The 12727-nt window shown below is 35.9% G+C and overlaps 1 protein-coding gene across 1 annotated transcript in view; it reads left to right on the top strand.

Moving 5' to 3' along the window:
• Positions 1-1204: 1204 nt before the first annotated feature.
• Positions 1205-12727, top strand: part of DSG4 (desmoglein 4) — a 35713-nt gene continuing 24190 nt past the window's right edge. Inside the window, exons 1-5 of the mRNA XM_072606610.1 lie at positions 1205-1275; positions 2552-2627; positions 2933-3064; positions 6925-7080; positions 7972-8116. Coding sequence (XP_072462711.1) covers positions 1205-1275; positions 2552-2627; positions 2933-3064; positions 6925-7080; positions 7972-8116 — 580 coding nt within the window. The remainder of the gene's footprint in view (positions 1276-2551; positions 2628-2932; positions 3065-6924; positions 7081-7971; positions 8117-12727) is intronic.

Raw genomic sequence — 12727 nt, forward strand, 5'->3', positions numbered from 1 at the left:
AGGAGAGTGAAAGAGAGGAGAAGAGAAAGGAGGGGAGGGGAAGAGAGGTGAGGAGAGGAGAGGAGAGAACGACAATGGGAAATATGAAAAGAAAGATATGTATTTGGTGTAGAGTTACCAAAATTATTTCAAATGCCACTCAGCAATACATATGCCTACCACATTTAATTATTCATTTCAATTTAATTATGCTACCTGAGATTGTATATAGTTCTCATTGCTTATCTTTTCAGTGAATGGCATATATTTTTCAACCATGAGCATTCATACTTAACAAAGAATTATACAGTTTGCAGAATGCTTTCCTCCCTATAAGATAAGTAATGCAAGCTTTATAATCCCTATTTTTATAGATGAGGAAACAAAATACATCATTCAAGATCTTTGATGACATGACTTCGGTCTACCCTTCTGATCTTCTCTATCACAACTATACCACACGTCAAATTAAACATTTTTACCATTTCTTGAGAATATATTCCATTCACCCCCTCCTTACCTTTCCCTTCCCCTAGAATATCTCCTTTTAGCCTGTCTTTACGTGTTGAAATCATACTCATCCTGCAAGAACCATCTAAAATTATCTCATCTATGAAACCTTCCTTGATGCTGCCACTAAGTAGTTCTCTCCTACCGAGCAACTATGTCACCTTGTTCATACCTCTCTTACTGATCTGATCACATGATACCTTGTATTATAGTTATTGGGTATGTATCCTATTTTCCCTATTCAATTGTAAGCTCTTAAAAGCAGGGATCATTCCTTCTTAATCTGCATTTCTCACAATGTAAACATAGCAACCATTCACTAACTATCTGTTGACTGAGCATTGCCAATATTTATGATTTTATACACTTTTCAATGCCCTAGTTTGTATTAACCTTCTGTATCCATTCACAGGTCATGGAAGAGGTTACCAGTGAATTCATTGTGGAGGTAAAGTATAATAAAATTATTCCATTAAAGTTAATTTTTAATGTATAAACACTACAATTCATTAATCAGTCGGGTCAGGTTGCTATCACCCTTAAGTAATACAGAACACAACCAGAAAACAAACACTTTGAGTGATTATGAGGTTAATCTTAAACTCATGCTCTGAATGACTTATAGTCAATCTACCAGGAAGGAGAGCCCAAAGTCTACTGACTTTCACCATCACACAATTTTAAGATTAAGGACATAGTTTCTAAATTTAGAGTTATGATTGGAAACAGCATGCTCATTGGAAGAGAAAGGACTGCTAGGGACAAGCACCCTGATATCACTGAAAAGTAAAAGTGCCTCTTAACAGAGAAGTGATGGACTTAGAATGGTAAATAGATGAATATTTTTGAATAAAACCAATATGGGTATTTATTGTGCTTGTATATGCATATTTCTGACAAAGGCTTAGTTTTTCTTTCCCCATCCCCCAGTGGAAATGAGCAGAGGGCAAAGAAGGAAAGGGTGGCTTTAAAAAAAAAAAAAGAAAAGAGGGTCACTGGAGGATTTTTTTCAATGCAAAAAAAGAAGGAAAGACAGAAGAACAAAGAAGCAGTAATATTTTTAAAAGCTGTTGGTTGAATCTATTATATACTTTAAGAACAAAAGTCTCCTGCACATAATAGAGATCTGTCATTTTATGTACAATCTTCTTTTTCTATTCTACTATGAATATGTCTATTTTATTTGGTGTTTGGTTCAGACTTTTTATATTAAAAAATATGTAAAAAAGGAAAAAAGAAGAGTGAAAATGAACATGAATAGAAAGGCTAAATCTGAGTTCTGAACTATAATATCAAAGGAATTTAAGGCTAGCATTTCATACTTCAAATAATTTAAATTAGTAAAGATAATATGATGTATGTATATATACTGCCTACATATATGCAATGACTTTCATCCCAGATGCTTTTTAAATGTCATAGAATCATAAATTTAGGGCTGCTTGTGTAAAAAAAATTAAGATTATTTTAGCTCTTATGTTGAGTTAGCTTTGATTATATTGAAAATGCACTCGAACATTTCAAAGATGCTGGAAAACACTACTGTACATAAGAATATATATGTGTATATCAAAATTTCTTTAACTTCTACTTTAGTAGTCTGACATTCTTAAACACCTATCCGAAAGATACTATTATCAGCCTACAATTGAGGATAACATAGCCTAAAAGCAAGCAAATAGCATATCACGAGAGGGTAGATAAGTAGTCCCAAAGCAGATAATTTGTAGAATCATAGATATAGATATATGTTTAAAATATCATTAGTATATTAACTAGTCTTATTAGCATTGAATAATCAAATTATGTTAATATTGAATAACTGATGTAAATTGATATTACTAATATAAATCACTATGCCTTTGTTCTCTGCCATATTGTAGTTGGATATCTAGAAGAAGCACTGTTCTCATGCTAAAATATCTCTTGCTATTTTCCATAAGACCATGTACAAAGAGATGAATAAAGTATAAACCAGGTGTGTTCAGGTATACCAGTTTACCTAGCCCATGTTCCAGGCACACCTATGTGTACATTTAAATATATGACTTATTCACTATAGAACTCAGGGCTGTGGTGCACTAGCAACTGATTGGCTTGGGCACTCAAAAAGTCTGGTCAGAGTTGAGGATGCAAAGGTGAGTAGGGTAGGAAACAGGTTATATCTGGCAACTTTTTTTAAAATGCTAGGTACAGTACCACACACTTTGGTAGTGCCACCATTGGTATCATCCTCATAACCATATCATTAAATCTAAACAATCTTTCCAAAGATAATTTGGTTGATGGTATCTAAATTATATTTATCAACATATAAAAATTAGGCATTACCTTTTTTTGTCCACCAAATTCAATAAAATTCCTCTCTTCAAAGCTTCTTTCAAAAACCTTTTCAAACTTTCTTTAATAAATATGTTTTTAAACTGGATCTTTTTTGCCTAAGGTGAAAGAGCTAGACAGTGAAAATGGAACTGCAAGATGGCAAACCGTCAGACGACAAAAGAGAGAATGGATTAAATTTGCTGCTGCCTGTAGAGAAGGAGAAGACAATTCAAAGAGGAACCCAATTGCCAAAGTAAGTGAGTGACCAATGAGTTGATTATGTACTGAAGCAAACCCTTCCACAGAGTTAGGGAAACTTTCTACAGGACACATTTGTGGGAATCTTCCTTATATAAAGCCATAAACAAAATGTAAAGTATCAACCATCCTCATTACAGTCCAATCTATAATGCATAATTATAAGGCTTGAAAAAATGTTAATTAAATATGATAACAATCCAAGTGAGGAGGAAGAAGAACAGGAGGAAGACTAGATGAAGTAAGAGGGCAGAAAGAAGGAATGAATCTAGCCCTGTTCAATTTCTCTTCTTTATCTCAGCTTCATAAACTCTTCTAGGCTCCTGAGCAAGAGTTGGACTACAATGATGCCTTAAAGTAATAAGGAGGAGCTCATTAAACTCTATTCTATACTTCAAAACACACATACATGCGCGCGCGCATACATACACACACACACACACATACACACACCATAAAGACCAAGGTATGTATAAAAATACTTTTTACCCCTAGTTCAGAAGAAGCAAAACAAATAATTTTTCTAAAAGACTTTTTACACAGAATTCAGTTTAATTCAATGAGAATTTCTGAACCATGTATTATATACATGTGAAAATAGTAGGTAGCACAATGTGGAGAACTTAGAAAGGCAGACAAATGAGTTTGAGCTACACTAAGCAGGCCAAAGAGAACCTCCAAAGATTTCTGAATGTGTTGGCAGGATCAAAACGACATATAAGGAAGATCACTCTGGAAGATGTAGAAGACGGACTGGTGTAAAGAGGGAGTGTAGACAGGAAGACTTGTTAGGATGCAGTCACACTTGTCTGGGCAGGTAGCAATGATGGCCATGTATTAGACAATAATTACTAGGCAGTGGGAATTGGGAAGAGAGGATGGATGAAAGAGATGGAGGCAGAATAAACAGAACTTGATAACTGGTTTTGAGACATGAAGGTAAAGGAGGCATCAAAAATAGAACCAAAGTATCAAACATGGAAGTTAGTGGCAAAGTTAGTGGCAAAACCAATGAAGTAATAAAGTGGAGTTTATAGAAGAAAACAATAAGTTTGCAAAGGAACATGCTGAGTTTTAAGAGTACATGCAAGTGAAGATGCAGGTCTAAAGCCCTGGGGATGTAACTTGAGAGACATCTGTATAGAGATGAGAGTTAAAGCCCTGAGATTAAATAATATTGACAAAGTACAGTTTAGTAAAAGAAAAAAGGAGAGACAATGTCTAAAAGCAGAATAGGGGGACAATAAACATGAAATCTTAGAAAGAGCATAATTTTCATTGACGTCTTTTTATTCAAATATAAATTATATCCTTAGATTAGCTTGGATAGTGTAGTCTACAAAGCATCCATCCTCCAATGCTTGTGTCAACTTTTTCTGGATATTACTATAGGAAATGCATTTAGGAGCATAGACTTAGAGCTGGAAGAGTCCCTAAACATCAATTACTTCAATTCCCTCATTTTAGAGATGAGAAAATTAAGGGTAAGAAAGTTTAAATGGCTCCACCAAGAATGTATAGATAGTAAATAAAAAAACTAAGGTTCAAACCCTGGTCAATTGACTCCAAATCTAATATTCTTTCCATTGCCCCACTCCTGCTTATCACCCCAGACAGACTTCAGTTGATGCTACTGTCAGAACTGTTAAGATCTCCCCAGATGCCACTTCTCAGCTTTGCCACTAGATAAGCCTCCTTACTTTGGCCTTCCACTGTACTTTTACTCTGTAGCTACTAATCTGAATGTAACAAGTTAGAAGTAATCGATCAGTCAGTGTGCTATGTGCCAGACACTGTGCTAAGCACTAGAGATACAAAGAGAGGCAAAAATTAGTAACTGCTCTCAAAGAATCCATAGTCTTATGGAAGACACAACAGGCAGAAAACTGTACAAACAAGAGGTACACAGAATAAACTGGAGATAATCAAGAGGAAAGACTCTACCTTTAAGGGAGATGGGAAAAGAGTAGTCTACAAGAATTCTATCATTATAAATCTGAACTCCAACACATCTTAAATGCACAACTATTCTAGACATTTTCATACAAAGCTTTAAGAATGTTTAGTCTTAAATCTGCAATATCGTCACTGACATCATTCAGCTGACCTCACTACTACATCACCCACATGATATCACTGGTCCTCTTCTAGAACAAAGGACAAACACCAACAACCTAGCCTTTAACCACTGAACGGTCATTGTCTCAGACCAACTGAGACCTGGGAAAGATCTTAGCTTAAAAGGCCAGGGTCTCCCACTGCACCCAGGGCCATTGCTAGTCATCATGACTTACATCTTGCCCCTAGATTCTGAAGACTGTGGAGGACAGAGTGAGGCTGATGACTTTGCACAGCCCTGACTCACTTAAATCCAATTCACTTGCAACTCAAGACATCACCTTCCTGATGTCATTGGTCCTTGAGAGCTAAGGACGAGCAACATGTTACTCCAGTGCTATTTCTGCCTATCCTCTGATTTCAGGGGTTTTTCCGACTTGGGATTAATTAAATGATGTCTTGTGGCCAGATAAGAAGAAACTTGAATAGCTCTACCAGCTAGGTTACGTAGTGGATAGAGTGATGGACCTGGGGTCAAAAATATCTGAATTCAAATCCAACCTCAAACACTAATAGCTATGTGACCCTGGGCAAGTCATTTAACTTCTTTCTACCTCAGTTTCCTCATCTGTAAAATGAGGATAATAAAAGTACCTACCTCCCAGAGTTGTTGTGAGGATCAAATGAGATAATCTTTGTAAAGCAAAATGCACACTGCCTGGCACATAGTAAGCATTATATAAATGTTACTTATAATAATATAGTCATAAATTATGTAATTTGGGGGCCAGTAATAGTAATATTTTATGAAATCACATTCTTCATAGCCTTTCCATGATCATTCCTGCTCTATGGTCTAAATAGTCATTACTAAAATCTATAACATTTGAAGCAGAAGATGTTAGGTACAAAAAATGTATAAACAATCATGAGATTGACACTTCTGGATTGTGGATCTATAATGTTTGGTTTTGTCTGGGGAGGGGAGGCATTAAAAAATATCCAGAGCAAGAAAGGACATTAGAGATTATTTTGTTCATTTCATTTTACAGATGAGGAAACTAAGGCTTGGGGAGGGTGGGGGGTGAAGTAAGTTATCCAAATTCACAAAGGTGGTAAGAAACATATGTTCTTGTGTTTTGACTTCAAAACAAAGCAAAGTAAAACAAGGAATGCTGAGACAGTTTGTTCATGATTCTCTTTTCCTTTGCATAGTTGCTCCTGGCATTCCCACTTCAAAGGCTAGTCAGGCACGTGAACTACATAATATATCCTATTTTTAAAGGGAAGTAACAGAACTGATTTGTCACACTGTGTGTGTACATGTAGAATAAATCAGAAAATTGAGACAATTATGCAGATCACAAAAGAAAGAAAGAAAGGGAGAAAGGAGGGAGAGAGGGAGTGAGGGAGGGAAGAAAGGAAGGAAGGAAGAAAGGAAGGAAGGAAGGAAGAAAGGAAGAAAAGAAAGAAGCCTTTGCTTCTCTTCCCTGAATATACCAGAAGAATCACAGCTTTCCATTCCTCTACCATTCTCTTAATCTCTAGACAGGATGGTCAATTCAAAACTACACATTCATTGGGAAAAAGAGCCTTGGTCAAAGTGATTTATTTGAATCAATTCTCTCCCAAAGATAAGGTGCCAATTTTGTATAATCACAGCCTGTCTCATCTGCACTTCCTTCTAAAAGATTCAAGTTATCAAGATTTGTATTAGAAGGATGGAGTAAGCACATCATGAGTTATGTTGATATATGTGTTCTATCAGAAATCACAAGCATAGCTCTTTTCTTACAGATTCGATCAGATTGTGAAGCTCACCAGAAGATTACATATCGTATCTCTGGGGTGGGGATTGACCGGCCACCTTTTGGAGTCTTTACTATTAATCCCAGAACTGGAGAAATTAACATAACATCAGTAGTTGATCGAGAAATAACCCCAATGTTCCTGGTAAGTCAAATCACTGTGCTTTGGATTGTTTGTTTAAACTTTCCTCACTAGGGTTTTCCCAATACCAATGAAATCATAAGTCTGTACCAAAACAGAACAAAACAAAAATTCCCTTTTTACAATGTAATTCAGACACATTTTCTAAAGGTCAATTCTGAGTGATAATGTTTCACTCAGAAATTGAATAAATAGTCAGCAGTAAAGGAAGGTGTAAAAATACAGGAGAACACACAATGAGGACTTTCTATTCTACTAGAATGCAAGAAGTCAAGTCATTCACCAATATATAAATTACTGAACACAGAGAGTCACAGAATCTCAGTTTTATAAAGAATTTCAAAGGTTATCCAGTACAACCATGCCTGAATAGGAATTCGCTCTACAACATCTCCAAGAAGTAGTCATTCAGTTTCCAGTTGGAGACTTCCAGTGATTAACTTCTCTGTCACTTCATTTCATGATATTTTTCCCTAGTATTTCATTTATGCATTCATTCTTTTCTCTTTTTAAAGACTGGGTCCCCATATCTCTCTCAGGTTGGAAGTACAGCAGTCACACAGGTCCAGCCCCATTGCTGGATCAGGGAAACTTTGACTTGCTGTTTCTAATCTGTTCTGGTTCCCTCCTCTTTATGGAGTCTAATCATCTTCTACTCCGAGAGGATCCCCAGATCAGTTCCAGACTTAATACAAACACCCAGTAGGCCCTACCACAGCTCAGAACTCCCAGACTCAAGTGATCCACCAGGCTCATCCTCTCTAGTAGCAGGTACTAGGTACACACTCAGTCATTCATTTATTCAGTCAACATTCTATAGGGAAAATATTATGTTGTGTTTCATTCACTTCCTTTTCTCTTATGAAGAATTGTATTTTATTGCTTTGGACCTAGATCTATTGCCGTGCTTTGAATTCCCGAGGTGAAGATTTAGAAAGACCACTTGAGCTTAGAGTCAAAGTTATGGATGTAAATGATAATCCTCCTGTTTTCACACAAAATGTATATTCTGCTAGTATTGAAGAACACTGTGCTACAAGTAAGTATAATGATGATTTTCCTGCCTTGATTGTCTTTCCTAGATATTATTTTGGCCAGAAGTTTTAAAAGATTCTATTTCTTTCATCTTAAAGGTTATAATTTAAGTGGCATAAAGTTGAGACAGAATGCTAAGTTATGGAAGAAACTCATTGTTTCAAATGGTATCTGCAGTGACCCTAACTTGAAAAGAATGTCTAAACAAAGTTTTGTGAGATGCTGCTTAGCATGACTTTTAAGGATGTTCCTGGAGATGTGTTCAAGATAGTCAAATAAACAGAACTACAGTTATAAACATTAAGAACTCTATAAAAATTTGCCTTTATGAATGGAAATTTGAAACAAATATAGACTTAGGTTAACAGGTAAAGAATACCAATACAAGTTTCATCAGTTTGTGAAATGACTAAAACACTGGAGTTCAACAAGATATTCTATATGACCTCTGCTTTCTCTGTTTCTTCCTTTTTTTCTTCAAAGATCCATGATTTCACTATATGGTTATTTCCTTTATCAGGGTAGATACAATCTGTTCCATATATTAGGCAATTTTTAAAATAATTTATTATAGTCAAGAAATTACATCACCTGTTGGCTAAGCATTTAGTGAAAAGATTCTCTGCACTTAGGTAGACCGGTTTTGAACATATACCATCCAATCACTCCAAATCTTTCCAAGTTGTTTGTAATAGGATTTATGTTCCACTGGTATAGACTTCAAGAACCCAGCATCAACTTCATGACAGAAATATCATAATAGATATAAGATATATTAAAAAGATATATTACTTTTTAATTTTCATACTTTCTTTGTATATCTCTTCTTCTTGATTATCTTATTTTCAAACTTTATAGGTTGGATCAGACAACAATGGAAAGTAGAGAGAGTACTAGATTTTAAAGTAAAAGAACCTTGGATTTTAATCCCAACTTTCTTGCTAGTGGTGTGACCATAGGACAATCAGTCATCCCCTCTCAGCCTTAGTTTCCTTGTATGTGAAATAGGAGTCATGAAATCTGCAATGCCTCATTCTCAGTGCAGCTCAGAGGGTAAAATGAAATATTTAAAATATTCTGAAAACTTTAAACTGGCATTCCTCCTGTATGTCCTTCATTCTTCTTTCTTCCCATCCCCCTCTCTTTCTTGCCCCCTCTAATCCCCTTCACATGACCCAGTATCCTCTGAAGCAGAGATTGGAAAGTAGAGAAAAATAGGAAGAGAACTCAGAAGCAAAGACAGACAGCTGAGGGATGGGTGGTTCAGAAAGAGGAAAGAAAAAGAAAGGAAGAAGACAGGAGAGGTATGAAAAATAAGGAAACTGAAGAAACACAGGAGAAAAGTGGGGCACAAGAGGACAAAAGAGAGAAGACATACGTAAGGGGAATTTAACTAGGGCACAAAATCATATGCCTCCACTAAATTATGTGGTAAATAAGGCTACATGCAATTTAAACCTATTTTACAATTAAAATGGGGGGGGTAGAAATAAGGCCTGACAGGAAACAAAAGAGTGACAGAAGAGGGAGACAGAATAACAGGCTATTTTACCTCTTCCAGTAAAGGAAAGGGAAACTCAAAATCACATCATTTGCAGTTCTTATTAACTGCACTTGTGGTACTGATGGCTCCCTCTCTGTTCCCATCCACAGGATTGCTGCTCAAAAAGGCAGGTGGCAATCTCCCTGACAGCATGTGGAGCAGCACTTTGGGATAAGGATGGCAGTGATTATGGTCACTAACATTTATCCAGGGCTTTAAAGTTTATAGAACAATTTACAAACATTTGTACAGGGATACATTGGAACCAGCTCATATGGATTTCCCAGAGCCATTGTTAAGTTTTCAGTTTGCACCTTAGCAATTGACAAATGCTATAAATCAGGTGCCTGATTTATTGTTTTATTGATTATTTAGACTTAAGAAACTGACGGAGAACTACAAGGTCTATATCCCAAAGAGATCATTGAAAAAAGGGAAAAGAATGCACATGTACAAAAATAGTTACAGCACCTCTTTTTGTGGTGGCTAAGAAATGGGAGGGGATGCCCATTAATTGGGGAATGGCTCAACAAGCTGTCATATATAAATGTAATAGAATACTATTGTGTTATAAGAAATGATGAACAGGAAGACTTCAGAGAGGCCTGGAAGGACCTATATGAGCTGATGCTGAGGGAAAGGAGCAGAACCAAGAGAACATTTTACACAGTAATAGCAACACTGTGCAATGATTAACTCAGATAGACTGAGCTCTTCTCAGCAATACAATGATCTAAGACAATTCCAAAAGCCTCATGATGGAAAATGCTATCCACATCCAGAGAAAGAACTATGGAATTTGAGTGCAGATCAAAACATACTATTTTCTCTCTTTTTTTGTTTTTTCTTTCTCATGTTTTTTTCATTTTGTTCTGATTCTTCTTTCACAACATGATTAATGTGGAACTATGTTTAATATGATTGTACATGTATAGCCTATATCAGATTATTTGCCATCTTGGGAACGGGGAAGGAGAGGTAGGAGGGAGAAAAAAATTTGGAACTCAAAATCTTACAAAAGTGAATCTTGAAAACTAAAAAAAGTGATAGAGAACATTTTAACAAAAATTAAACTTTGAAAGGTGCTACATTTTTTGTGTGCCAGTTGTTAAATAGTTACTAGCAGATACTGTACACCTCATTTGATTATGAAAACAACCCTGTGAGACAATTCCTATGGGTATTATTATCCTCACCCTGTGGAAAATGAAAGTCATGCTGAGTACAATGAATGAAATGTATTGCTCATGGGAAGAGAGAAGGGAAGAAGAGTTTATATGGCATCTATGGTAGGCACTATACTAAGCACTTTTTTTCAAATATTATTTCATTTAATCATCAACAAAAACCCTATGGGGTAGAGATTATTTTATTCTCATTTTACAGTTAAAATAACTGAGGCAAATATAGGTTCAGTGACTTGTCCAGGGTCACACAGCCAGTAAGTGTCTTGGGGAGATTTTGAACTCAAGTCTACCTGACTCCAAGTCCAGTGCTCTATCCGCTGTTCCACAAGCTGCCATGCTCACATAGGTTAGGAAATGGATAGAATAACTGTCAAAGCAAGGATAATAACCCATGACTTCTTAATTCCAAGTCAGAAATCCTTTTCACTGTCTCATCCTGTATCAGGAGCCAAAGATCTGGGTTCTAGACCTGGCTCTGCTGTAAGTCTGCTATGTAATCTAGGAAGTCATTTCACCTCAGAACCTCTGTCTCTGCAAAATGGGGATAATGATATTTGCACTTATATCTCACAGGATTATTCTGAAAATCAATCCAATTCATTAGGCATTTAGTAAATGACTACCATGTGCATAAAGAAATAAAAAGATCAACAAAATACAATGACTTTGAGGTAATGAGAAAAGCACTGACGAAGTCAGAAAACCTGGGGTTATGTCCTAGCTCTAACATTTACTAGCTGTGACTGAGCAAGTCATATAACCTCTTTGAGACTCAGTTTCTTTATCTGGAAAACTGGGATACTACTCCTTGAATCTTATAGAATATTTAATGAGGAAAGTGTCACACAAGCTGTAAAGTGATTTATAAAGGTGAGCTATCTTTATCTCATTCTGTTAGGTGTAATTAGACATGAATACAAATTATAATAATAAAAAATGGAACATTAGTGCATAAGATTAGATAGATAGATAGATAGATAGATAGATAGATAGATAGATAGATAGCTATAACCCTGATCTTTTGGCTCCTGATCTCTCTCTCTCTCTCACATATATATATATGTAAATATATGTATATGTATATATACATAGATGTGTGTATGTGTATATATGTATATGTGTGTACACATATGTGTTTATACATATGCATACATATATACACACATATGGCAATGTGGATCAAGGGCTTCACTGAGGACATAGCATTTGAGTTGTACCTTAAAAGAAGCATAAGCAGACATGGGGAGGGAGAACAGTCCTCACATATGCAGTTGTATGAAGAAAAGCATGGAGGTGAAGATTAAGTGATATGTATTCTTGAAAAGTCACTTGAAAGTTACTTGAAAATGGTCAAGTAAGTGAAATACAGATGACATAAAGGGTAGAAATGTGAGGGAAGACTACAAAAGGTAGTTTATGACAAGGTTATGAAGGGTTCTGAACACCAAGATAAGGGGCTTGGAATTAGTCAGTCAATATACCTTTAAGCTCCTATTGTGTGCCAGGTGCTATGCTAATACTGATTCAAGGGAAAATAAAAGATAACCCTTGCCTTCAAGAAACTCACAGTCTAATGGAGGAGGTGACATGCAAACAACTCTGCACAAACAAACCACATAGGGGATAAGGCGGAAATAATCAACTGAGGGAAAATACTAGCATTAAGGGGGATCAGGAAAGGTTTTCTGTAGTAGGCAGGATTTTAGTTCTGTTTGGTATGTAATAGAGGACTATTTTGTAATAAAGTTTTTTTTTAAATAGAAGAGAGAGTGGCCCAATCAGAGCTAAATTATACAGTCAAAAATGCATAAGATAGGTTTGAGTAGGGAGAGAGGGGTAAGGAAATCATTTGATGGGTACTATAATACTTTAGGTAGGCAGTAAT

This window comes from Notamacropus eugenii, chromosome 4, assembly GCF_028372415.1.
Source record: "Notamacropus eugenii isolate mMacEug1 chromosome 4, mMacEug1.pri_v2, whole genome shotgun sequence".
In the NCBI taxonomy this organism is placed as follows: domain Eukaryota; kingdom Metazoa; phylum Chordata; class Mammalia; order Diprotodontia; family Macropodidae; genus Notamacropus; species Notamacropus eugenii.